The sequence below is a fragment of the Peromyscus eremicus genome, chromosome 23 (genome assembly GCF_949786415.1).
Source record: "Peromyscus eremicus chromosome 23, PerEre_H2_v1, whole genome shotgun sequence".
NCBI lineage: Eukaryota > Metazoa > Chordata > Mammalia > Rodentia > Cricetidae > Peromyscus > Peromyscus eremicus.
Genome location: NC_081438.1, coordinates 14,641,147 through 14,668,247, shown reverse-complemented (window position 1 = coordinate 14,668,247; position 27,101 = coordinate 14,641,147). Strand labels below are relative to the sequence as shown.

At 54.1% G+C, this 27,101-nt stretch overlaps 2 protein-coding genes and 1 non-coding gene across 3 annotated transcripts in view; 1 reads left to right on the top strand and 2 right to left on the bottom strand.

The window, feature by feature from the left end:
* Positions 1-3,217, bottom strand: part of Dnah10 (dynein axonemal heavy chain 10) — a 121,812-nt gene extending 118,595 nt beyond the window's left edge. Inside the window, exons 1-2 of the mRNA XM_059249522.1 lie at positions 2,958-3,217; positions 1,559-1,639 (exon numbers count right to left, since the gene is read on the bottom strand). Coding sequence (XP_059105505.1) covers positions 1,559-1,639; positions 2,958-3,171 — 295 coding nt within the window. The 5' untranslated portion in view covers positions 3,172-3,217. The remainder of the gene's footprint in view (positions 1-1,558; positions 1,640-2,957) is intronic.
* Positions 3,218-5,665: 2,448 nt separating this feature from the next.
* Positions 5,666-27,101, bottom strand: part of Atp6v0a2 (ATPase H+ transporting V0 subunit a2) — a 32,992-nt gene continuing 11,556 nt past the window's right edge. Inside the window, exons 6-20 of the mRNA XM_059248744.1 lie at positions 26,359-26,485; positions 24,735-24,817; positions 23,502-23,595; positions 22,724-22,936; positions 20,555-20,705; positions 19,935-20,071; positions 19,337-19,524; positions 19,151-19,241; positions 18,259-18,377; positions 16,260-16,470; positions 14,938-15,057; positions 14,330-14,449; positions 13,656-13,773; positions 7,932-8,103; positions 5,666-6,615 (exon numbers count right to left, since the gene is read on the bottom strand). Of these exons, the coding sequence (XP_059104727.1) occupies positions 6,510-6,615; positions 7,932-8,103; positions 13,656-13,773; positions 14,330-14,449; positions 14,938-15,057; positions 16,260-16,470; positions 18,259-18,377; positions 19,151-19,241; positions 19,337-19,524; positions 19,935-20,071; positions 20,555-20,705; positions 22,724-22,936; positions 23,502-23,595; positions 24,735-24,817; positions 26,359-26,485 (2,050 nt within the window). The 3' untranslated portion in view covers positions 5,666-6,509. The remainder of the gene's footprint in view (positions 6,616-7,931; positions 8,104-13,655; positions 13,774-14,329; positions 14,450-14,937; positions 15,058-16,259; positions 16,471-18,258; positions 18,378-19,150; positions 19,242-19,336; positions 19,525-19,934; positions 20,072-20,554; positions 20,706-22,723; positions 22,937-23,501; positions 23,596-24,734; positions 24,818-26,358; positions 26,486-27,101) is intronic.
* LOC131898701 (U6 spliceosomal RNA) lies at positions 15,586-15,692 on the top strand. The gene has a single exon (XR_009376007.1). It is a non-coding gene; the product is annotated as a U6 spliceosomal RNA (small nuclear RNA).

Genomic DNA, 27,101 nt, shown 5'->3' with positions numbered 1-27,101 from the left:
CAATCACAGCAGGCCACACACCCAAAATCCTCCCTCATGGCTCACAGGTATATGTGTTGGCTGTGGTGCCCAGCATGTGATTTCTCTGAGTTGGTGTGTGTGTGAGGGTGTGCACGTGCGTGCGTGCGTGCGTGCGTGCGTGCGTGTGTGTGTGTGTGTGTGTGTGTTAACCTTACAAGAGGTTTATGAATAAGTCACAAGGCTAGGGGTGTAACTCAGCAGCTGACACTTGTTGAGTGTTATGCAAGGCCCTGAGCTCCCATCTCCAACTCAAACATCCAGGTGTGGTGGTGCACATCTGTCGCCCAGCACTCCAGAGGTGGAGACAGGAGGATCAGGAGTTCAAGGCCAGCCTGGGCTATAGGAGACCTCATCTCAAAAAAATATAGAGATGATGGCTGAAAAGATGACTTGGAGGTTAAGAGCGCTTGCTGCTCTTCAGGGGACCTGGGTTTTGTTCCCAGCACCCACGGGGCGGCTCACAGCCATTTGTAACTCCAGTTCTGTGTGTTCCGATGTCCTCTTCTGGGCTCCACAGGTATTGAATACACACGGTGTACACACATGCATTCAGGCCACGGCCAAAAACTCACTCAGGGGTGTGTTGAATGTCACTGGAAATGGTTAAAGCTGGGCTGGGGTTGAGAAGATGGGTGACTCAGTTGGTAAAGTGTTTGCAGTATAGGCCTGAGGACCCAAGTTCAAACCCAGCACCCCGTAGAAAGGCAGGTGTGCGGGCACATGCTTGTAATCCCAGCACTGGGGAGGCTGAAACAGGAGGCCCACTGAGGCACACTGGCCAGCCAGCCTAGCCTATTAGGTGAGCTCCAGGCCAGTAAGCGACCTTGTCTCTGAGAACAAGGTGGGCAACTCCAGAGAAAGGGTACCTAAGGTTGTCCTGTGGCCTCCATATGTGTGTGTGAACAGTTTTATGTGCACCCACGTACAGCACGCTAACCTGTGTGGGTGCATGTGTGAGCACACACACACACACACACACCAATAAACCATCAATGCTGAGTTTTATGCTATGGGTTTTGTTCCTTTGCTCTTTAAGACAGAGTCTCATGTAGCCGAGGCTAGCCTCAAACTCACAACTGAGGCCCTGTCTTAAAAAAAGAAAGAGAAAAAAAAAAAAAAACCTCCTACCTTTTGTTCCTGAATTTGACACACACACACACACACACACACACACACACACACACACACACCCTGCCTCGATCTTGCCTGCATAACAGAAGGGACAGTGTGAGTCCAAACGGGGAACAGGCCCTATAATGGCAAAGGAGAGATGGGATTGGTGTGTCCATAAGCCAAGGGGTGCCAGTGCCAGCAGTCACTGAACTAGGCAAGATGGGGTCCTCCCAGGAGCTTTTAGAGGGGATATGGCCCTGGGGACACCTTGGGCCTCTGGACCTGAGAGGAGATATTTCTGTTTTCTACTGTCCTATATTAAGGCCACCTGACGGTAGCCCAGGGACCCTTGTGCACGTACGTATCCACCACCAACTCCGCAGACGCCCATGTAGAAGTGGCCTCTGCCCCTCCAGACCCTTACCTGTCACTTTCTCCGAGTCCTCTGCCTTCTGAGACTCGGTCTCCTCTTCCTCGGCCTCCTCTTCGGGGATCAGGGGGATTTCTTAGTTAGGGAAGCATAACGGGGGAGAAAATACAAAATCGCATTTTATCCCCATATAAGACGGCAGCCGAATCTTCGCTTTAAGTGGAGCCAAAGGGTAGGGACACACCCCACAGGGGACTCATAAATGTCACTGCAAAACATCATGGTGCTGGGGCCAGTGAGGGAGACCTGTGCCAATTGAGAGGAGGGTGAAGGACACTTCACCTGAAGAAATGCAAGCAGTGCGTGAGTTTGAAAGAGGCCCCGCACACCACACCCTAGTGTGTTTTTGCAGTACTGGGCACAGCCTGGAAACTGTTCCAATGAGCCCATGTGCTGGCGACTCAGGAGAGGGAGGCAGAAGGACCAGGAGTTCAATGCTAACCAGCACTAACAGCAAGTTCAAAGCCAGCCTGGTCTACACAATGCCCCGGCTCAGAAACCCCAAGGGGGGTGCTCGGAAGTGAAATCAAAACACCGGCAGGGTGAAGGCACCCAGGCAGGCGGCTGAGTCAAAGCAGACACAGCAGGAGGCAATTGCCTGCTGCTAGCTACAGCCCCTGGAGGCTGTAAGAAATTAGGGTCTTCACACCGGTTTTTTGTTTGTTTGTTTTTTTTAAATGTATACAGAATCCTATTAGTGTATCCTGAAATCCGAACTTTCTTCTGGTTGTAATGAATGGGCCTAACCCAGAGGCCCAGGTTCAAAGTTCCACCTGGGGAAGAAAAATGAAGGCCGGGATGGTTACATTCCAGTGAGGCTGAGGCAGGAGGATTGAGAGTTCGAGGATACTTTCAGCTACCCCGTGAATTCCAGGCCAGCCTGGACTATGAGACCCTGTCTCACAATGTAATAAATAATGAAAACAAACAGAAGTAAAGGAGAGAGGAGAATGGTGTATCCTAACATCTCTCCCTCTCTCTCCTTCTCCTCCCTCTCCCCTCTCTGCCCCTCTTGCTCGCTATGGAGTTCAGGTGATCCTCAAACTTGGTATGGTCCTCAGGTGATCCTACTTCAGCTAGGATTGCCGTGGAGCAGCTCTTGGGCCTGCTGCCACTTTTTAGGGTAGGGGGCTAGGTATGGAAGGCGAGCTCCTCGGACTTCTCTGCAGACTCTCGCCTTGGGACCCTCCCGCTGGGGAGCATCTTACAGGACAAGACTGTGGACCTCCTCCACTTCCCGGGCAGGTGCGCAACCCTGAGCCGTTGAGAGCGAGGATGGCAGCGCCCCCTCAGAGGACTGATGAAAACAGACAGAAGCTACGGCCCCCGGGCACATAGTCGGGCTAAGTGCCAGCAGGGTGCTGGCTGTAGGCTGGCCTTTGCTCAGGCTCACCGATCTCCACCTCCACCTCCTCGGGCACCAGGACGCGGTAGAAGAACAGCGTGGCGGCGCCGTCCTCGTCGCTTGCGTGGTTGAGGAAGTGCAGCATGATGTCCTCTGCCTCGCTGTCATTGCGGTTCAGCAGCTCCTCGAACACCTTGGGGTTGCTGAGGCCGAAGGCGGTGTACACGCGGTCGCGCATCCACAGGACCCGCAGGTCGTCCATGGCGTAGACCTGAGCGCTGCAGGACGCAGGACCCACAGGGCGGGGAGCCGGGCGGCGTCCGTGGCAACGGCGCCCCTAGCAACGGGCGCCTGGGCAACGGCGCCGGCGCGGGGCTGAGGGCCCCCATTCTGCAGGCAGGAAAGCTGAAGTGCAAGAAAGTTGGCTGCTGGGACGTAACGAGGGCATGGCTCTGAGGCGGAGCCAGGGTAGACTAGAAGCAGTGAACTGGTTAGCTTCTGTAAGTAAACTTGACGCTAACCTACACTTAGTTGGGAAAAGGGAAACTCAACTGAGGCATTGCCTCCATCAGATGGGCCTATGAGGACCTTTCTTGGTTGTTGATTGACGTGGGAGGACCCAGCCCACTGTGGGCGGTGCTATTCCCCCCCCCCCAGGCATGGGGGGGGGCTGGGCTGACAGCTGAGCGAGCCATGGGGGGCAAACCAGGAAGCAGTGTTCCTCCAAGGTCTCTGCTTCAGTTCCTGCTGTGCCCCTCTGCCCTCAATGATGGCTTGCCACCTAGGATCAAATGAACCCTTTCCTCCCCCATATTGGTTTTGGTTGATGTTTTATCACAGCAACTGAAGCAAACAGGCAGGCAGGGCTGGTTCAGCAATCAGGCACTGAGGACACCTGCGGATCCTAGGAAGGGAATAGGGAACACCGGTGGGGTCCTAGAAAGGAACCGGCTCTTTCTGGTATCAGGGGCTAGGGAGCAGGATCAGAAAACAAGACACTGGCATCTCAAAAATATAGATTTATTTGTCACTAGCAAAAGGAAGTTCAATACTGACAGGCAGATTAGTCCTTGCGTGCGTCTGTGCCATGCAGTCCTGACCGGATCCCGGAGTGTCTGGCCCAGGTCCCGGCTGCAGAACGCAGACTTGTTACATCATCCTGTGGAGCAGCATTTTCTGAGGATTTCTTCAGGTGTCGGAGCGAAGCTCCACAGCAGCGGTCCACCAGTGGGAAAGGCATTACTCCACACTCCCTACTCAGAGCATCGTGACAGAGTTCTTAAGGCCGGCCTGGAGAGTATGGCGTGCCAGCAAACCCAGATTAAAAACTTCAGTAGAGAAACGTACTGCTGAAGCTGTTTTTGTGTTTGTAGTTTCCAAAGTGGGTCAAACTCTAAATCACAGCCTGATTTGCCAGCCCCGTGAGTTACCAGCGGGTAGTCTGCCTTATTGCACCACCGCTGATGGAACACTGGGTCTGACTGCCATCAGACCCACTTCCTGCCCAGCCCAGCACTGTACGCCACAGTGCCAGCCGAGGGTTGAGGCAAGAGGCCTGCAAGTCCACAGCCTGCACGGTGGCACTGAATATCTCAAAGCATACAGACCCACTCTGGAACTGAGGCCAGGAAAGGATCTGGGGGGAAAGGAGTCTGTCCCGGGTCCCATGGTGGAGGGAGAGTCCAAGAGCTCAAAGCTCCTTGGCACGCCTCTACTGGCCATATCTCGCCTTTCCTCAACAGAAGTCTGTGTGACAGTGGTGAACACCTGAACCAATAACATGGCTCTGTTGTTATAGGAAGATGAACAAGACACCACCCAGACAGTTGTGCGTCCCTCTGTGTGATGCTATCATTATATTTCCAGAGGGTTCACAAAAGGAGTAACTTATGTTGATGTAATTACATTCTATATAACTGTGACAGACGTCAGCTGAGAAGTCTCCTCACTCTGCACAAACTGCATCTCCTGTCTGGTCCTTGTCCCTGGAATCAGTTAACTCTATGATGACCAAAGACCCTGTAACAAGGGACAGTAACAAGAGTGACAACATGGGGTGGCATGGATAGATCAGAGCAGGTCTAACGCTGGGCAGTACCACCTCATCCACAGTAGGTCTGGCATCATAGCTGCCAGGAAGCTGGCACACAGGGCACAGACTCGGAGTTCACTGCCCCCCAGTGCGGACTCCACTGCAGCTGAAGAGGGGTGACTTTACAGTCCAGAGCGGCACAGGCAGTTCGTGCATCTCAGCAAACAGGTCTTAAAGGACCCGAAAAGCTAACACACTCCGACTGCCAGAGGCTGGGCTTTTAATCAAGGGGTGCACTCTCTACCACACAGAGTGGAGGGGCAGGGGACCAACAGGCATGTGACTTAAAATTTCAAGAGGGCAGAAATGCTGGATTCCTTTTTCTCTTTAGGGTGTCATGTAGCCTGGGCTGGCCTCAACTTACCACACAGCCAAGGGTAACGCTGAACTTGTGATCCCCTGCCTACACCGTCTGAGTGCTAGGAATATGATGAAGCAGGTGTCAGCACACCTGGAGAGGTGGTTCAGGGGATCTACCAACCAAGCTACACCCAGTCTCAGACTTCTTTTTGAAATACTTCATCTAAATCACTTAATGTGAAATGTGGAAATGAACATAGGATCAAAGTGTCCGGCGGGACTGAGTCAACGTCATGCAAAGCTGAGCAACACAAGAGCAGGTGATTCTCATACTCGAGATAATAAATTAACAGATTAGTGAGAATTAGTTTTCAACTGACCTGAACAGTTTTGGGAAATTAAACTGTGGCCATCAGACCTTTATTCAGAATTAGTGTGGAAGTAAAAAATTATACTGTTCCCAAGTAGAAGCAAGGTCTCTGTGGTAAAATATCTTCATCTGTTCTTTGCTATAAAAATACACACTCCTTTCACCTGTCTCCCCTGCAGTCACACCGGGTTTTAAGGCTCAGGACAGTCATCTTCCCAGAGGTACAACTGTCGTGACTGGTCTGACATAAGGGTAACAGGACAAGAAGGAATCTTGTAAAAATATTCCAGCGGGAGAGCAACCTGTTGAGTTACGATGTCCCATGGCTGTCGAGCTGCCCCTCCTGGTGATTCTGAGAGCTTCCGGGGAGAACCCACACATTCTTGAGCCAGCAGGGTGAGCGGGGATCTGCCGACGACGACCCAGCGCTAATGTCTGAAAAAAACTATGTCTGGCTTGAGCTGCTGGAAAATATGATCTGACATCTCGTGATGGAATGTCTTTGTTTTTAGAGCTGAAAGGGAATGGAGCATCTGAAACCATCAGCTAGCCATCCAGCTGCCTTTTCTCCTCCAATCTGACACTTTAAAAATAACTTTAATGTGACGTTGGCATAACTTGTATTTGCTCATAATAAAAACCAACGAAATTTCTGTGTCCGAAGCAGTGAGCTTTACAAAATCTTCAAAATAAAGGAGAGGCGTATCTTACAGAAACATTTGGCTGAATCGTAAGGCAATCAACGAGGGTGGAATTTTCCTGTCATAACTCTGACTTGAGTGAATTCTGTAACATGATAGTTCTCCGTCGATCTGGCGGGATGGCGGCAGCAATGTGATCATGCTAAGCTGTCGTCACAACTGAACTTGGAGGAGAGCAGACTGAAGGAGAAAGGAACGAATTTGGTGCCTGCACCAACGTAGAATTTGTTCTGAAATTCAACCCTACAAGAAGAAAAACCAACATGTAGTAAAACACCATGCCTTCCCCACCGTGGACTGCACCCTAGACTGTGAGTGAAGGAACGTTCCTCCATTTCTTTAGAAAACAAGTTCCTGGGCTACAATCTTTCCATCTCTTTGCCTTCTTGTCATGAACATGTCCCCCTGATCGTTCTCTCCCCGGTCCACGCTGGCTCCCACGTGTCACTCGACACTCTGTCCGCTGCGCCCCGTATGGGTCAGAAAGTCCGACACACCTCAGCTCTCCTACACCAGACACACAGGATGAGACACTGGAACTCTTCTGTCACACTGGCTGCTGGAACCACAGAGCAGCAGCCAGACACAGACTGAGAAGCACTGAGAATACCCTGGAGGGTTGCTGAGGTGGCTCAGGGGGTACAGGCATCTGACACCAAGCCTAACAACCGGAGTTCAATCCCCAGGACGCACAGGGTAAAAAGACAACCAACTCCTGCAAGTTGACCTCTGACCTCACAACAAGGAGGGTACTAAACCAGAAGCGTCACCTGCCAGTCCCAGTGTGAATAAAAGTGTGTACATACACAAGCCTGGCATGGTGGCACCTGTCTGTAATCCCAGCAGGGGCAGGTAGACCTCTGTGAGTTCGAGGCCAGCCTGGTCTGCATAGCACAACACTATCTCAAAAAACAAAGCCAACGACAACAACAAAAAGGGGGACACACAACTGTTTCACAGACAGACTCTCCCTGTGATAAAACTGTACGGTTTCTGAACTGCGAGGTCACAGCTGGGCGGGGGGAGCCAGCCCCTCATAGGCACTGCATTTAGAAAGGGTTTTACACACATGTGTTTTTCCTTAATGAGTGCCTTTTTAATGCTTCATTAGTCAGTAGCACGTGCACAGGAGCATGTGTGGGTGCACTTGCCCGTCACACATGTGACCGTCACACATGTGACATCAGGTGACAGTTGTTGGGCATCAATCATCGCCCTCTACCCTGTGGGTCCTGGTGATTGACTGGACTTTGTAGCAAGTGTCCGTACCCACGAGCCTTATGCCAGCTCCTGCACCCTTTCAAAAGAGTTACTGTGTTCTTACAGTACCACGTGTCTTGTATATGTGCACACGGTGCAGGTGCCGGCAAAGACCAGACACCCGCCGGCTGCCCGCCCAGTGCTGGAGTGACAGGAGGCTGTGAGGCGCCTGCTACAGAGGCTGGGAACTGAACTTGGGAACTCTGGAAGTGCAGCTCACATCCTTAACCACCGAGCCACCTCTCTAGGCCTCATCTTCCTTCTGAAAACATTCCCCTGAGGACACACGTCACACTCACCAGTGAAGGCGTATGGCATGGAGAAACGCAGAAAGCCCTTCCATGACCAGCAGGATAAAGATAGTCAAAACTGCAAAGAAGGCCATGACAGGCAGCAGCAGCAAGACCCCGTAGGTGGTGTCCACACGCAGGCCCACGCGCAGCAGCATGGCCCACAGCACGTCAGACAGCTCTGCAAAGGAAGCCATCAGGGGAGCTCAGTCTGAGAACAAGCCTCTCCACCCACCCACGGAGAGCAGGAACGCCTACCAGCCTGCCCCGTGAGTTCAGTCTGAGAAGAAGCCTCTCCACCCACCCACGGAGAGCAGGAATGCCTACCAGCCTGCCCCCTGAGCTCAGTCTGAGAACAAGCCTCTCCACCCACCCACGGAGAGCAGGAATGCCTACCAGCCTGCCCCGTGAGTTCAGTCTGAGAAGAAGCCTCTCCACCCACGGAGAGCAGGAATGCCTACCAGCCTGCCCCCTGAGCTCAGTCTGAGAACAAGCCTCTCCACCCACCCACGGAGAGCAGGAACGCCTACCAGCCTGCCCCCTGAGCTCAGTCTGAGAACAAGCCTCTCCACCCACCCACGGAGAGCAGGAATGCCTACCAGCCTGCCCCGTGAGCTCAGTCTGAGAACAAGCCTCTCCACCCACCCACGGAGAGCAGGAATGCCTACCAGCCTGCCCCCTGAGCTCAGTCTGAGAACAAGCCTCTCCACCCACCCACGGAGAGCAGGAATGCCTACCAGCCTGCCCCCTGAGCTCAGTCTGAGAACAAGCCTCTCCACCCACCCACGGAGAGCAGGAACGCCTACCAGCCTGCCCCCTGAGCTCAGTCTGAGAACAAGCCTCTCCACCCACCCACGGAGAGCAGGAATGCCTACCAGCCTGCCCCGTGAGCTCAGTCTGAGAACAAGCCTCTCCACCCACCCACGGAGAGCAGGAATGCCTACCAGCCTGCCCCGTGAGTTCAGTCTGAGAACAAGCCTCTCCACCCACCCACGGAGAGCAGGAACGCCTACCAGCCTGCCCCGTGAGTTCAGTCTGAGAACAAGCCTCTCCACCCACCCACGGAGAGCAGGAACGCCTACCAGCCTGCCCCGTGAGTTCAGTCTGAGAACAAGCCTCTCCACCCACGGAGAGCAGGAATGCCTACCAGCCTGCCCCCTGAGCTCAGTCTGAGAACAAGCCTCTCCACCCACGGAGAGCAGGAATGCCTACCAGCCTGCCCCCTGAGCTCAGTCTGAGAACAAGCCTCTCCACCCACGGAGAGCAGGAATGCCTACCAGCCTGCCCCCTGAGTTCAGTCTGAGAAGAAGCCTCTCCACCCACCCACGGAGAGCAGGAACGCCTACCAGCCTGCCCCCTGAGTTCAGTCTGAGAAGAAGCCTCTCCACCCACCCACGGAGAGCAGGAATGCCTACCAGCCTGCCCCGTGAGTTCAGTCTGAGAACAAGCCTCTCCACCCACCCACGGAGAGCAGGAACGCCTACCAGCCTGCCCCCTGAGTTCAGTCTGAGAAGAAGCCTCTCCACCCACCCACGGAGAGCAGGAATGCCTACCAGCCTGCCCCGTGAGTTCAGTCTGAGAACAAGCCTCTCCACCCACCCACGGAGAGCAGGAATGCCTACCAGCCTGCCCCGTGAGTTCAGTCTGAGAACAAGCCTCTCCACCCACCCACGGAGAGCAGGAACGCCTACCAGCCTGCCCCCTGAGTTCAGTCTGAGAACAAGCCTCTCCACCCACCCACGGAGAGCAGGAATGCCTACCAGCCTGCCCCGTGAGTTCAGTCTGAGAACAAGCCTCTCCACCCACCCACGGAGAGCAGGAATGCCTACCAGCCTGCCCCGTGAGTTCAGTCTGAGAACAAGCCTCTCCACCCACCCACGGAGAGCAGGAATGCCTACCAGCCTGCCCCGTGAGTTCAGTCTGAGAACAAGCCTCTCCACCCACGGAGAGCAGGAATGCCTACCAGCCTGCCCCCTGAGCTCAGTCTGAGAACAAGCCTCTCCACCCACCCACGGAGAGCAGGAATGCCTACCAGCCTGCCCCCTGAGCTCAGTCTGAGAACAAGCCTCTCCACCCACCCACGGAGAGCAGGAACGCCTACCAGCCTGCCCCCTGAGCTCAGTCTGAGAACAAGCCTCTCCACCCACCCACGGAGAGCAGGAATGCCTACCAGCCTGCCCCGTGAGCTCAGTCTGAGAACAAGCCTCTCCACCCACCCACGGAGAGCAGGAATGCCTACCAGCCTGCCCCCTGAGCTCAGTCTGAGAACAAGCCTCTCCACCCACCCACGGAGAGCAGGAATGCCTACCAGCCTGCCCCCTGAGCTCAGTCTGAGAACAAGCCTCTCCACCCACCCACGGAGAGCAGGAACGCCTACCAGCCTGCCCCCTGAGCTCAGTCTGAGAACAAGCCTCTCCACCCACCCACGGAGAGCAGGAATGCCTACCAGCCTGCCCCGTGAGCTCAGTCTGAGAACAAGCCTCTCCACCCACCCACGGAGAGCAGGAATGCCTACCAGCCTGCCCCGTGAGTTCAGTCTGAGAACAAGCCTCTCCACCCACCCACGGAGAGCAGGAACGCCTACCAGCCTGCCCCGTGAGTTCAGTCTGAGAACAAGCCTCTCCACCCACCCACGGAGAGCAGGAACGCCTACCAGCCTGCCCCGTGAGTTCAGTCTGAGAACAAGCCTCTCCACCCACGGAGAGCAGGAATGCCTACCAGCCTGCCCCCTGAGCTCAGTCTGAGAACAAGCCTCTCCACCCACGGAGAGCAGGAATGCCTACCAGCCTGCCCCCTGAGCTCAGTCTGAGAACAAGCCTCTCCACCCACGGAGAGCAGGAATGCCTACCAGCCTGCCCCCTGAGTTCAGTCTGAGAAGAAGCCTCTCCACCCACCCACGGAGAGCAGGAACGCCTACCAGCCTGCCCCCTGAGTTCAGTCTGAGAAGAAGCCTCTCCACCCACCCACGGAGAGCAGGAATGCCTACCAGCCTGCCCCGTGAGTTCAGTCTGAGAACAAGCCTCTCCACCCACCCACGGAGAGCAGGAACGCCTACCAGCCTGCCCCCTGAGTTCAGTCTGAGAAGAAGCCTCTCCACCCACCCACGGAGAGCAGGAATGCCTACCAGCCTGCCCCGTGAGTTCAGTCTGAGAACAAGCCTCTCCACCCACCCACGGAGAGCAGGAATGCCTACCAGCCTGCCCCGTGAGTTCAGTCTGAGAACAAGCCTCTCCACCCACCCACGGAGAGCAGGAATGCCTACCAGCCTGCCCCGTGAGTTCAGTCTGAGAACAAGCCTCTCCACCCACCCACGGAGAGCAGGAATGCCTACCAGCCTGCCCCGTGAGTTCAGTCTGAGAACAAGCCTCTCCACCCACCCACGGAGAGCAGGAATGCCTACCAGCCTGCCCCGTGAGTTCAGTCTGAGAACAAGCCTCTCCACCCACCCACGGAGAGCAGGAATGCCTACCAGCCTGCCCCCTGAGTTCAGTCTGAGAACAAGCCTCTCCACCCACCCACGGAGAGCAGGAATGCCTACCAGCCTGCCCCCTGAGTTCAGTCTGAGAACAAGCCTCTCCACCCACCCACGGAGAGCAGGAATGCCTACCAGCCTGCCCCCTGAGTTCAGTCTGAGAACAAGCCTCTCCACCCACCCACGGAGAGCAGGAATGCCTACCAGCCTGCCCCCTGAGCTCAGTCTGAGAACAAGCCTCTCCACCCACCCACGGAGAGCAGGAATGCCTACCAGCCTGCCCCGTGAGTTCAGTCTGAGAACAAGCCTCTCCACCCACCCACGGAGAGCAGGAACGCCTACCAGCCTGCCCCGTGAGTTCAGTCTGAGAACAAGCCTCTCCACCCACGGAGAGCAGGAATGCCTACCAGCCTGCCCCCTGAGCTCAGTCTGAGAACAAGCCTCTCCACCCACCCACGGAGAGCAGGAATGCCTACCAGCCTGCCCCCTGAGTTCAGTCTGAGAACAAGCCTCTCCACCCACCCACGGAGAGCAGGAATGCCTACCAGCCTGCCCCGTGAGTTCAGTCTGAGAACAAGCCTCTCCACCCACCCACGGAGAGCAGGAATGCCTACCAGCCTGCCCCGTGAGCTCAGTCTGAGAACAAGCCTCTCCACCCACCCACGGAGAGCAGGAATGCCTACCAGCCTGCCCCGTGAGTTCAGTCTGAGAACAAGCCTCTCCACCCACGGAGAGCAGGAATGCCTACCAGCCTGCCCCGTGAGTTCAGTCTGAGAACAAGCCTCTCCACCCACCCACGGAGAGCAGGAATGCCTACCAGCCTGCCCCGTGAGTTCAGTCTGAGAACAAGCCTCTCCACCCACCCACGGAGAGCAGGAACGCCTACCAGCCTGCCCCGTGAGTTCAGTCTGAGAACAAGCCTCTCCACCCACGGAGAGCAGGAATGCCTACCAGCCTGCCCCCTGAGCTCAGTCTGAGAACAAGCCTCTCCACCCACCCACGGAGAGCAGGAATGCCTACCAGCCTGCCCCCTGAGTTCAGTCTGAGAACAAGCCTCTCCACCCACCCACGGAGAGCAGGAATGCCTACCAGCCTGCCCCCTGAGTTCAGTCTGAGAACAAGCCTCTCCACCCACCCACGGAGAGCAGGAATGCCTACCAGCCTGCCCCCTGAGCTCAGTCTGAGAACAAGCCTCTCCACCCACCCACGGAGAGCAGGAATGCCTACCAGCCTGCCCCGTGAGTTCAGTCTGAGAACAAGCCTCTCCACCCACCCACGGAGAGCAGGAATGCCTACCAGCCTGCCCCGTGAGTTCAGTCTGAGAACAAGCCTCTCCACCCACGGAGAGCAGGAATGCCTACCAGCCTGCCCTGTGAGTTCAGTCTGAGAACAAGCCTCTCCACCCACGGAGAGCAGGAATGCCTACCAGCCTGCCCTGTGAGCGGAGGCCCCGAACCTCCAGGGCTTGCTTTCTCTGTGAAGAACAACAATCTCAGGAGGCGCCATGGTGCCTCCTGTTTCCTAACTCGGCAAGCTAAGGCTCAGGACCCAGCTCGAGAGACCTGTCTTGTTCTAGCAAGGTGACCTGCTCCAAGTCTGGGTCTGCTGCCAACAAGGCAGCCTCTGCACCTTCACTGTCTTGGGACACAGAGGCCTCACTCTCCGTCCCGTTGGTCGGTACCCTCTTGTGATCACCCATCTCGGTCACATGTCTCAGGGCTTTGTCATGGAATCTCAAGGCCACACAGCTGCATGTTTTTCTGGGTGTGGAGTGAACGCAGTCAGTGACCAGTCACCTCCAGGTTGGAGAGAGAGGACATGGCCTCTCGTTACACACACAGGGTAAGGTGACCTACAGACTAAAGAACACCCCCACAGCTGTGTCTCACACCAGGCTCACAGCTAAGCCAGTGTGGAGGATGGGCATGCTGGGGCTCAGGGCCATGTAATTCAGCTGTGCATGAGCAGAACCGTGCACATGAGGACTGACTAAGTCTGAACTACATATGGCTCAGAGCTGCCACACTTGCTTGAAATAAATACTCCACTGAGTAAACAAAACAAAGGCTAGGACACACTCGGGAACACGAGAGAGTGAAGAGCATCCATGCCAGAGGTCACCAGGCCCTCAGTTCCCAGAGCCCCTCCTGCCTAGGCTGGGGCTGTGACCTGCGTGATCAGAAGTTGGGTCCAAATAATGAAGAGCCCTTGTCCACCACCACCTGGAGAGCTTACACACTCCATGGGGCTGAGCAACATACGTGCATGCGCCAGGCTGAGGGCCCAAAGCCTCAGGTAGGATGCGGTGTTGGAGATGCAGCCGAGGCAGTACTCGATGGAGTGGATGGCCTGCGTCATCAGGATCTCCCCAAAGTTGAACTGAGGGACAACAGAGGACATTAGACACCACAGCCCAAACCTGCTCCACTGTGAAGCCCTGGCTGGTCTCAGGGACAGAGCAGGCCGGCGGCTCAAAACAGCAGGTCCAAGACGTGACTCCTGCTCTCAGTGGGACTGTGGGGCTCCCCACCCATCTCCCACACTAGCCCCCAACTCTACTCAAGCTTCAGTTCCCTGTGACCCAAACACCAGCTAGAACTGTGATCGCCAAAGGGTCACATGGCTAGAGATCTCAATGACAGCTGAGCTAGCCTCAGAAACTACCCAGCATCCAAATGGGCATTTCCCAGCTATGGGCGCACGGGGACGCGTGTGCTCAAGGTGGGGGGAGGGAGGGAGAGTGTGCTGTCCCACGAGCGCCTGCCTCTTCCTCACTCTGCTTTCTTTGCTCTGTGAACTTGTGATGTCATTGCTTGGCCTGCATGAAAACTCTTCTACACAGTAGCGACCGACCAACCGACCACAGGGAGCTCAGTCTGCACTAAGCAGTCAATGAAGAGCCTCCTCCCTCACCCGACCGTCCGCCCAAGCTCACCTCCTCGCACGTCATTTCCCGGCAGCCCTCTTCCATGCGGTTGTGCCCCTCTTCTACGTCCTGGCTGCCCAGCAAGGAAACCTCCTCCTCGCTGTCCTTCCTCACAAGCGTGTAACCGCTCTAACCAGAAAAGAACAGCATCAGCGCTTGGAATGCCACAGGGCTGGGACAAAACTCAAGTACCTGCTTCTCTTAGGACTCAGCTCTCTGGGAATAAGAAAACTGTCTCCAAGAAAGTGCACACCTCGTATGCCTTTAGACTGTCACAGACAACGGAGGGACAAAGAGAGTAACCAGTGTTGGCAAGAATCAAGAAGCTGGAACCCTACTGGGACTTTAAAATGGTTCAGCTGCTACAGAAGAAGTATGGCAGTTCTTCAAAAACACAAACACAGAACTGTCTGCCTGGGACCTGGCACCTCCACTTCTGACATACACCCAGGAGAGTCCAAGGAGAGCCTTGAGGACGTGCCTGTGCATGCGTGTTGTATCAGTATCATTCCTCGAGCTGCAGCCCAATACCACCATCAAGGCTCTAAAGAAAGCCAGCTCTGGAGGAATCGGAACCTTGGGACACGGAGACCTCGGGACACGGAGACCGCACTCACCCGGCTCACGCCAAAGCAACTGCGCCCGTTGTGCAGCCACAGCAGGAAGAGCGGCTTCCCTAAGAAGAGCACGGGGACCGCCAGCACCGTGAGGGCCACCAGCACCTTCTGGACATGCGCCTGTTGGTGCAAGGGAGAAGTCCATGAAGAGGAAGGGTGGTACACTGTCAATGGGGCCAGAGTGTCTCTGGACAGATGACTGCCAAGTCCCTGCGGCCAGGGCAACCCTCTGCACCTCTTCCAACTCACAACATTCAGGACACAGCACTGAAATGTTATTTTTAGAGCAGTGAAAACACTCTAGAAAAATTCCAAATGGAGGTTTGGGGAAATGACCCAACCGGGACTGAGTCTGAAGTCCGCTGTGGCTGTGCAAGCTTGTGACCCAGCACTAGGGAAGCAGAGGCAGGAAGAGCTCCTGGGGCTCGACAGCTGGTCACCCTGGCCTACTGTGACAGTTCCAGGCCAGGGATAGAACATGGTGTGCGTGTGCGTGTGTGTGCATGCACACATGCACACACACACCACCACCACCACCAACAACAACAACAAAAAGGTGCATGGTGCCTGAGGAATGACCTCCAAAGTTGACCTCTGGCCTGAAGACACAGGTACAGGTACCTACACACACTCACACAAATTCTAAAGGGGAACTCGCTTTGGTATCACACACCAAAATATTAGAACCAAACAGAAGATTAGCATGGTCCCTGCGAAAGGATGACATGTACATTTGTGAAGCATTCCATTATTTTAAAAAAAAAAAAAAAAATCTAGGGCTGGAGAGATGGCTCAGAGGTTAAGAGCACTGACTGCTCTTCCAGAGGTCCTGAGTTCAATTCCCAGCAACCACATGGTGGCTCACAACCATCTGTAATGAGATCTAGCATCCTCTTCTGTATACATAATAAATAAATCTTTAAAAAAAAAAAAATCTAGCTGGGCAGTGGTGGCACATGTCTTTAAACCCAGTACTCTGGAGGCAGAGGCAGGAGGATCTCTGAGTTCGAGGCCAGCCTCATCTATAGAGCAAGTTCCAGGACAGCCAGGACTACACAGAGAAACCCTGTCTTGAAAAAGCAAAACAAAGAAACAAAACATCTAACTGGAGTCAAACTCCAGTTAATAACTTTCTGAGAACAATGCCCAAGGAAAAGCAGAAACACTAGCAGAATACTCTTCACACTCTTGGTTTCGGTTTAGTATTCCTTATCACAGACGACTTGGAGAGCGCTGAGTGCAGAGGCTGTCACCACCAGGTAGAGGAGTACTCACCTGCCCTGGGTACAGGCCATGTGTCTCACTGGCTGGGGAGTACTCACCTGCCCTGGGTAGAGGCCATGTGTCTCACTGGCTGGGAACAGGAACATGTTAATGAACTCGATCAGGATGCTAGGGGCCTCTCTAGAGGTCTCTGCCGAGTATGCCAGCCACTTGTAGATGATCATGAAGATCAGGTACCCAAAGATGCAGAGCATGAACAGGATCTCGGGGACGGACACCAGGTAGATGTTGAACTTCTTCCTAAAGTGCCTGCAAGAGGGGAGAGAGAGGCCGCTGAAAAGCTGCTGCTACGGTGCCACAGGCCACTTCAGGGCTCTACAGGTGTCTCTGCTGGTTGGAGCCAGAGAAGAGATCGAACTGCAGAACCACACAAACATAGGCTGCTACTGAGTCTGGCTTCAATATATTCGGATTTTTTGCTTTGTTTTGTTTTTGTTTTAAGATTTTAAAATATTATTTTAATGAAATCAATTTTTAAAAATTTTATGTGTACTTAATTTTATGTGTACAATTGTTTTGCCTGAATGTATGTCTGTGCACCATGTACATGCCTGGTGACCACAGAGGCCAGAAGAGAGTGTAGGCTTCCTGGAACTAGAGCCATAGCTGGTTGTGATGTGAGCCACCATGTGGGCACTGGGGACCAAACTCAAGTCCTTTGAAAGAGCAACAAGTGCTCTGTCTCTCCAGACCCCATTTTAAAAATTGTTTTCAATTATGTGTAAGCATGTTGGGCAGGGGGAGCTAAGCACTTGATTGCAGGGCCAAAGGCAACCAATCTCCCTGGAGCTGGAATTACAGGCAGTTGTGAGCCACCCACCATGGGTGCTGACAGCAGAACTGGGGTGCAGTCCTCTGGAAGAGCAGTACACATGTTGTCAATTTTTTCAGTGTCCCAGCTCTATCAGGACTTAAAGAACTGAGGTACACGATGCAAATCATGCTTCACCATGAGATGCATGGTCAGCACGGAGGGGAAGTCTGCCAAGGTGCTGACTCTCCCACAAAACAAACAGAAAGCTTTCTACATTAGAGCAGTAAGAATGTGACAAAATCCCCTTTGGGGAATAGCCCTGCATTCATGTCACATGCCTCCCCACTTGGACACGAGCTCCAGGCGGGCAAAGGTCCCTCTCCATTCTCTGCAGAAGCCCAGTGCCCAGGATAGCGGCCGATCCGCAGTTATGCACTGAATGGATAAATCACTGATCTCCCATAATTCCAAAGCTGAATAACCAAAACAGAATCCTACCGTCACCATCAGATCAACTGCCCTTGGCCCACTCAACAGTAGCATCAAGAGATAAAACTGAGGGCTGCAGAGACGGCTCAGTGATTGAGAGCACTGGCTGCTCTTCCAGAGGGTCTGGGTTCAATTCCTGGCACCCACACGGCAGCTCACAACCATCATTTAGTTCAGGGGCTCTGCTGGCCTCTTTGGCCTCCACAGGCACCAGACATACATGCAGTTAGACATCCACACAAAGAAATGAAACATAAGGGGCTGTGAGATGGCTCAGGAGGTAAAGGTGACTGCCACCAAGCCTAACAACCCGAGTTCACTCTCCAGAATCCACACGGTAAAAAAGGGAAAACTCCTGCCAACTGTCCTCTGACATACATATTCACGCAAGTGCACATGCACACACACATACTGTCTGTACACACACCGATTTTAAAGGAGACGTTGGTGTGGAAAGATGGCTCAGTGGGTAGAGTCATTTGCTGCCAAGCCTGACGACCCAAGTTCAATCCCCAGGACCCACAAATGGTAGAAGAAACAACCCCAAAAGTTGTCCCCTGACCTCCACACATGTACTGTGAGGTGCACCATCTCCCTCCCCTCACCAAATAAATGTAAGAAATATGTAGTAATTAATTAATTAATAAAAGAGTGTCAAACCTGGTTTACAAGCACAGATTTCAGAACTGCTGAGCCAGGCATACTGGCTCACACCTGTAATCCCAACTCTTGGAAAGTGGAGAGGGGACTTTCAAAAAATGAAAGATGAAAAACAAATTAAAATGTGTACTTACAAGTGGTTAAATATTCCCAGAATGACACCAAAAGTCATGTGAATAATTCCTAAAATCACAGACATTTTCATCTTGAAGGAATTGAGGAAAGTGAGGCGATTTGTGGCCAGGTTCCAGATCTACAGACCAGACCAAACAGAGGCAATGTAAGTCCCATCAGCAGGCGCTGGAGGGCTCCTAAGTCAGAGGGTTGCTCTCAGTTCCCAGAGGACACACCACCTTCCCATAGTGCTCTCAACTGACTTCCCCAGGCCAGGGCTCCAGGGTCAAAACCAGGGAGCCTCTCTCCTGAGCCAGGGCTGCAGTCTAGCTCGATCTAGCTGCACAGTGGGGCAGCTCACTGTGAATGCTATTCACCTTCTGGATCACATTCAGACTGCAGACGTGGCCTAAGTGTGCAAACGACACCCCTGGTCAGGACTCAGGACACTTGAGGCTGCGGACCTGAGACCTGCCATGTCCTGGGCATCATCCCCTGAGCAGCCTCACCCACATCCTTCCCAGCCAACTCAGCAGTGATGAGATCCGCTTTCAAGACAACTCCTCAGAAAGTCTTCAGGGCACTGATCCAAAAGCTTGGCCTACAGGGACCTGCCTACTGAGCCCTCATAGATCAGGAGGGGCCTGGCACCCCAGATCCACCTCAGCCCCTCACCTTCCTCTCCAGATCCAGGGCAATTCACACAAACAATAAAGCTTTTGGGGTCCATGAAGGATCACTTCTACCACAGGAAGAGACTGGTAGATACGACCATAGTCCCGTGGCTCTGCTGACCTCTCCTGTACTGACCTGACTTCCCAGGTGACAGGCCGTTCCACTACTCCACTTACAGAGGAGCAGCAGCACCCCAGCACTCCCCTTGCTTAAGAACATGGGGAAGGATGCACTCACGGGGTCAATGCCGAAAGGGTAGGGGCCTCGAAAAACACCAGGGACGTTCGGGTCCAGCTGTAAAGTCCTGCTGTGCCTGATGGTGCTGTCACTGTAAGAGAGGGCAGAGCAAGGCCGCCATTTGCGGAGGAAGGGGCTCGGGAAATGTATCCCCACCTGTCCCCTCCATGGTCCCCGGCCACCTACTTCCAAAGCTTCATCCTCCTCTGCTCCTCTGAAGAGTGGCTGGAGCTGTACATGGCAGACACATTCCACCGAGAGCCAAAGAGGTTCACAGACTTGGAGAAGCAGTCATTGTAGATGAGGCCGGTGTACACGGAGAACAGCCCCATCAGCAGGAGGATGTAGCGGCCATTGAAGAACATCCTCAGGATCTGGGAGAAGACACGTGACGGCAGGACTCATCGCTGGACAGTGGCTCAGGGGCAGCTCATTCTGGTTCAGACCAGCCACTCCTCTGGGGCTCCCAGAAAACCACAACAGCGAATGTCATACCCAGGGGTGACAGGCACACTCCTCTGATAGAGCAACTTTTACACTCTTACACATTGAGCAAGGTGTGGGGCACACACCTATAATCCCAGAACTCAGGAGGTGGAGGCAGGGGTATCATAAGTTCAAGGCCAGCCTTCCATGTATAACAAGTTTGAGGCCAGCCCAGATTACCTGAGATTGTCTTAACCACTCTCCATAGAAAAAAACAACAGACAAAACACAGCTCTCTTCCAGTCAAACCATGCCCTGGCTCCAACCCACCATGCACGGGCTGGCAGGCATGCATTACCTCCTGTGACTGGCTTAGTCTGGGGTGATTCTCATTTAACACCAGTAAGAGGGCAAACAGGAACATGACAAAGCCGTGCCCAAAGTCACCAAACATCACAGCAAACAGGAACGGGAAGGTGATGATGGTGAAGAGCGCTGTAGAGACAGAGGGGTGGCAAGTTCTCAGCCGGGCCTTCCGTTAGCATGTACACACACACACACACACACACACACACACACACACACATACACACACTGGCCTTCCGTTAGCATGTACACACATGTGCACGCGCACACACACACACACACACACACACACACACACACACACAGCTCTCAGGATAGGACAGTAAGGTTATTTAATGCTCTGCTAAGCTGACAAAGTGACAGCAGTCAGCTCACCTGACAAACATCCACTACATCCCCTATCAAAAATCACCAACAGGGCTGGGCACGGTGTCACATGCCTATAATCCCAGCACTCAGGAGGCAGAGACAGGAAGATCACCAAGAGTTGAAGGGCCAGCCTGGGCTACATCATGATTGTTTCAGGCTAGTCATGGATACAGGGTGAGACTCTGTCTTAGAAATCCAACAAAAGCCAAAGCTGGCTGAGACCAGCCTTGTCCAGATGCCCACCTGGGTTCACTTCTCTGTAGCTCCCGACACCATAGGCATCCACGATGTTCTGGAAGCCCTCAGTGAATTTGTTGGTGCGGATCAGAGTGGGCGGCGTTTCTTTTGTAGGGATTGTGTTCATGAACGAGGGGATTGTAGCTCCGCTCTCTCTCTTCCACACAGAAAAGAAAGAGGAAAATATGACTGAACATGAGAACAGCCACGGATAAGCACACGACTCAGCTTGTGGGGGGGGGGGGCGGGGGGGGTGTCCTGGGTGTGCATGTTCACAGAAGTGAGTCGGCAAGCCAGACATCCAAGCGGAGCCCAGTGGTATGAGGACAGAACTTGGAGCTGGGGCCCTTGGAAGGAGAGCAGACGGAACTGGGGAGTGGGGATGAAACACTGGGTTGAGGCGGATGGAGGCAGAATCGGGCCCAGGGCAATGGAAAACCGACACGTGAGCCAGGCCAGAAGTGCAGGCTGTGACGTCAGCATTTGGGAGGTTTCGGCAGGAGAATCTTGAATGAGAGCCCAGCCTAGCAACAGAGCAAGACCATATCTCAAACAGAAAAAAAAAAAAGGAAGGAAGGAAGGACGGATGGATGAACGAAAGAAAGAAAGAAAGAAAGAAAGAAAGAAAGAAAGAAAGAAAGAAAGAAAGAAAGAAAGAAAGAAAGAAAGAAAAGAAAAGAAAAGAAAAGAAAAGAAAAGAAAGGAAAGAAGGAGAAAACTCTGATATCTAGGACTTTCTCTCCTAAAAGTGGTCTCTGGTAAGATGGCTCAGTGGGTAGAGGTGCTTGCCTACAATCTCCTGATGACCCGAGTTCAATCCCCAGGAGCCACAGGGCAGAAGGAGAGAACCGATCCCTGCAAGCTGTCCTCTGACCTCCACAGGTACTTTGACACCCACGTACATACACAATGCGGAATAAAAGTCATCTAAAGTAGCCAGCAAAGAGGAAGTTAGACACGACGATGACAATATCACCTAATTTACAAAAAGAAAACAGGTAAGAAAAAATAAAATCCTATCATTGTGGCAAGATCTTCTCTGTAAGCTTCCCCTCAACTCAGTGCAGTGTTCTCACTTGCCCAGAAATGCACGCCACCGTCTACAATGAACCCAGAGGAGAAAAGGCCAACACCAGGGAAAGCGCCATCGGCATGCATGTTAACACGGAGGTGAGCCGAGTGCCTCTTTGGCAGACAGGAAGGAAGCCCGTCCGCCTCACTCAGCAAGAGCCGGGGCTGGGGAAGTCCTCCTGGAAGACCTGCCGGGGCTAAGTTTCAAAGGTCGCGGGCTGTTCCGTGCAGTGGTGTTTGTAACCGGAAAGCACCGGGTGGACTGAAAACCAGCTAATAAAGCAAGGTGTGTGCCTGAAGAGAATCTGGTCATAAAAACAGACGTTTCGTTCAGCAGGAAGAACAACACGCAAGCTGCTGTGTAGAGGGAGCCGATGTCAGGCGGCCAGGCCACCCGCCATCCTTTACACTTTCCAGAGGAGCTACAGGCCGAACCCAGGCCTTCAGGAATTAAACAGAGAGAGAGAGAGGAGTTTAATTCAAAAGCAAGAGAAAAAGAAAGGCTGCCTATCCCTCCCTATGTGGCCACCTGTGATGAAGTGACAGAGATGAAGCAGCCCCAGAGGGAGGGGCCGGAAGAGACTGGCCACCAGGCAGCACTTCCAGGCTACTTCTTCAAGTTTTTCTCTCGTGGTTTGTACCAGTGCATTACTTACTCAGAAACGCAGCTTAGAATGTCCTCCCCACACCACGCCTGAGAGACCAACTCTTTTATTTACTTACTTATTTTTACAGTTTTTTTCTGTGCATTGCTGTATCTGTGAGAGGGCGTCAGAACCTCTGGAACTGGAGTTATAGACAGCTTGAGCTGCTATGTGGGTGCTGGGAACTGAACTCGGGTCCTCAGAGGAGCTGTCAGTGTTCTTAACTGTCCCAGAGACCCACTCTTCAAAGCCTGTCTGAAGGCAAGCCCCTTCCCAACACTTGGAAACTTTCTGTTTTGTCTGAGACAGGGTCTCAGGCTGGCCTCAAACTCCCCATCCTCCTGCCACAGCCTCCCTAGACCTGAGATCACAAGTCTGCAGTGAAACCACATCCAGCCGCTGACACACTACGTCCTTGAGTGGACTGGGTCGAGGGTCCTAGTGGGGCAGGGAGCCTTACCGAGCCTTCCTCCAGTGCTCTGCGCAAGCCCGGCAGGTCCACCTCGGGGCACCAGACCTCGGCTATGAGACACTTGTTGGTGACGTCGAAGCTGCACATGTTGAGCATGTGGTAGATGGCCTTCACCTTCCGCACCTGCACCACGCGGCTGCACACCGACTCGGCGGCTTTGCACAGCACCTGCCTCAGGTAGTCCTCCGTCTTGTGCAGCACCTGCGGGGCCAGCACAGGAGTTCTGGTCCACCAGCCCGCACTCCTGTGGGCACTCTCCGGAGGAGCATGGCTCCGGGCACCTGCTCCCGTGGCAGTAACACCAGGAACGGTCAGAGACTGCCAGCTCTGCAAGGGGACGTACCAGGTGACTCCCAGACAGAGCCCCAACGGCAGAAGGGTGACCTGACTGACCCCAACAGCCCTTTGACTCGCCTACACCCAGGCATGGCCCAGCCAATACCCCGGAAGCTACCAACTCCCATTTCCAGCCCTTCGGTTTCCATGTGTCACTGCTATCGAGACCCCTCAACACCACCAAGAGAAACTCAAGTTCCAACAGCCAGGTGGGATGACGCCCACCACCAGAGCTTGTTTCCACGGTCAGAGGACAATTCAGCATACCAAAGAGCCACAGAGGGCCTTTTCTAAGTCCCTTCACTCCTCCCTGGGTCTGTAGCTGCAAAACGGGACACTCCAGTGTCAGGAATGCATGGTGACCATCCACAACCAGCTTTGACAGAGAAAGCAGAAGGCCTCTCCCTGCCCCCAGCCCCGGCTTACTCACAGTGTAGAGGTCTTGGATCCGAGTATTGAGCCCCTCCTGAATCTCCCTGCGCTCCTCAGCCGTGTTTGGATACGGGTAGACGTGGCAGTGGTAACTAGAGGACATAATTCAACAGTCTGCTGTCTGGTGGGTCGAGAAGGGCGGCTTCTAAGAGCAGCACCAGGCTCTGCTCACACCAGGCTCTGCTCACACCAGGCTCTGCTCACACCAGGCTCTGCTCACACCAGGCACACTGCCTCCAGCACCAGGCAGGGCAGTCCTCTGATGATGAAGCCACGGCCGCTATGGGAGGCCTTGCATGCAGGCTGCTACAGAAAATAGGTCTCCAAATGCTCGGATCCACACCCACCCTGCCTTCCTGAACTGCACCAGTATCCTGAGGTTAAGAACCATCAAGCAAGCCAGACAGTGGTGGCGTACACCTTTAACCCTAGCACTCGGGAGGCAGAGGCAGGTGGATCTCTGTCAGTTCAAGGCCAGCCTGGTCTACAGAGCAAATTCCAGGACAACCAGAGCTATACAGAGAAACCCTGTCTCCTGTCTTGAAAACAAAAACAAAAACACTGAACAGGCAGAAAGCACACCTTAAAAGACATGCCAGGATGGTGGTGTAGTCCATAATCCAGCATTCTGGGGGCAGAGGCAGGAGGATCATAAATTGGAGTTGGCTCCTGTTTCAGGGTTGACACTGTTAGGCTGAGCCATGGGCTGAGGCCCGATCTGTCCTGCAGGCACCACGGCCTCAGACACGCAGACGAGGCCGGAAGCATGGTGCACCACTGCGGTCGTCCTGCTCTGCCTGCTGAGCTGTGCCCTTCTCTCTGCAGCAATCACCAGCCCTCCTCTCCCGAGAGGAGCCTGGTAAAGGTAACAGGGGCTTCCCTGAGCTGGCGTGGCTTTCCTGGTCACACTAAAACATGTCCACCGCGAGGATACAAGCTGGGGCTGGAGGGAGGCTCAGAGATGATGAGCACTGGCTGCTCTTCCAGAGGGCCTGGTTCAGTTCCCAGCACCCACATGGCAGTTCATAACTGTCTGTAACTCCACCTTCAGGGGATCCAACACCAGATGATTCCAGACTGCAGGGAGCGGACAGTTTAACTAACCAGTGTACCTGACAAGTCCTAAATGCATTCAATGAACAAAGCCTCAGAGGCCTGGTGCAGCTCAGTGGCCGAGAGCCCGCTTAGCATCTGAGTACTGGGAAAAAGGGAAGAAATCAACTTTTCTCACCAATCACATATCTTCTTAACCTTGTGGCCAATCTGCTCTCCCCAAAAGGAAATCAGGAACACGTACCACTTGATGACTTCGCCCTACAAAGACAAACACAGGGAATGGTGAGTTCTGTGCCGACCCTCCACCTGGCAAGCACTCACTCTCCCAGACCAAGCTCACTGCCTAGGCCGTCAGGTGAGGTGCTCTTACGACAACAGATCCAGGACTGCAGCTCACCCGCTCACCAACAACCCCCAAGCTCGCACACATGCCAGGTCACGGGCATCTGCAGAGCCACACGCCCCAATAAGTGGGTGAACGCCCAAGGCCAAGTTCTGCCTCCTCCCAGGTCGGCTTTCATATTGTAACCAAGTGCCTTCCTCCATTACTGCCACCCCGTCCCCGGATGTGCTTTCTGCTGGTGATGGGACTGTCTAAGATGGCCACCAAGGAACACAGCTATCTAGAACCCAGTCGAGCAGCCTTCTGGAAATCTGGAAAGCCTCGCTCACCACCAGTTAGAGTGCAGTTCCCAAGAGTCAACAATGCCCGGTAAACGAGCAGTCCAAAGAGACACAAAGTAGAGCCAGACGTGGCTCACTGATGAAGAGTGACAGAGACCCTGGAGGAGCAAGCCCAGGCTGCCCCCAGAACAAGACACCCCATAATACTTGCTATTTGGGTGTCTACAGTGACTTCAAACAGCACAATTCTGTGACTAACGAGAACCAACCATCATTACAAACGTTAACCAAACAGACTTCTGTGAAGCTGTGCTGGGATGTGCAGAGCTCACCTCGTGTGACCGAGGGCCGGGCTCAGTCCCCGGCACTGGGGACACAGCTGGAGGGGCTCTGTCTGTTTGCCAGCCGCGGCTGAGCTGCCAAGGCTAACAGCAGTGAGCCACGGGAGCTATGGGCAGGCTGACGGGATGGCGCGAACGTTACAGAGAAAGCCAGGCTGGAGGGGCAGTGAGGCAGGGTGTGTGGCCATCTTAAGCAGGTAGGAAAGAAGGCCCCAGGAGAGAGGACTGTCAAGTGTAGAGACATGAAGGGGAAGGAGAGCCGCGTGGGCCCAGGGAAAGACCTGCGGCGGCGGCACAAAAGGAAAAGCACACAGCAGCACGCTGGAGAGGGGGAGCCGCTGAACACAGACAGACAGGGTGCCAGAAGAACAGAGTAGCTGGGGACGGACAAGGCTCAAGCCACCCCAGGGCTCGGAGCTTTCTGCTGTGTAAACAGGAAGCCACTGGAAGATTCTAGAAGAGTGAGAAGCCCTGGAAGAGCTAGCTGGATGCTGGGAGGGACCAGGGCAAGGTGGGGTGTACAGGTGGGGGCTGCTACAACCTAGAGGCAAGAAAAGTGCAGCCAAGATCCCAACCGGAAGGGGCTGAGCAAGGGGCGAGCAGGAGCCGGACTGTTCCCTGTCCTGAGTCCAGCCTCTGAGTCTGGGGATAGAGCGGGTGGGGGACAAGGTGGTGTCCTGAGGCTTCTGGCCTGAACCTTAGACACGGAGCTGCTGCTCTCTGAGATGGGGTCCGAAAGCCCAGATAAGAGACTTGTAGGGTTAGTGTGTACACAGGCGAGGCCAGGGTTCTAGAAAAGCCATCCTCCAGCCCCTGCCTAGGACAGGCACTCACCGTCTCGGGATCTTCCAGGGACTCATCCAGCTCAGCGTAGGTCACGATGGTGTACCCTTTGCAGGCCCGCCACAGCATCCTTTCAAATGCTTCAACTCTGCCTTGCTGGATCAGGCCAGACACGAATCTGTGAGACAGCGAAGAGCCCGGCATTAGGGGACGGAGATCTCCAGCTCCCGCAAGCCACCAGGCTGGTTTAAGAGCCGTCAAGCGGCAAGGTGCTCATGTGCTAGACAACACAGTGTGGAAGCTGCCTTTTCCACGGACAGCTGAGCCTCGAGTGAGGGGAAAGTCCTGGAACTTCAAGACCAAACCAGATAGCCAGCTGCTCTGCCCCTTATCCTGACTGTGACCCTGGAAACGCCAGTGTGGAAGATGACAGCACCAGGCTCTGGCCAGGTGAGGAGATGGGGCAGAACCCACCACGGCCAGAGTTCCCGCCCAAGGGAACAGATCCTGCCCCTAAGGGAGTGGGAGCTGGAGGTGAAGGAGCCTTCGCAGACACATGCTCACATCGGCTGCGGCTCTGGACACAGGAGAAGTCTGCCCTGAGAACACACAGCCACAGCGCAGAATGCAGCCAGGAATTTGGCACAAGTTAATTCCAGAAGTTAAATTTAAAAAAATTTAAAACACCAATAAAAACTTTGTTCTATGATTTAAAAATGAGCCTGGGCTAACAATGCTCCCAGCTACCTGTGAATGTGACAAGTCTCTCTAAAGGAACATAACTTCACACCAAA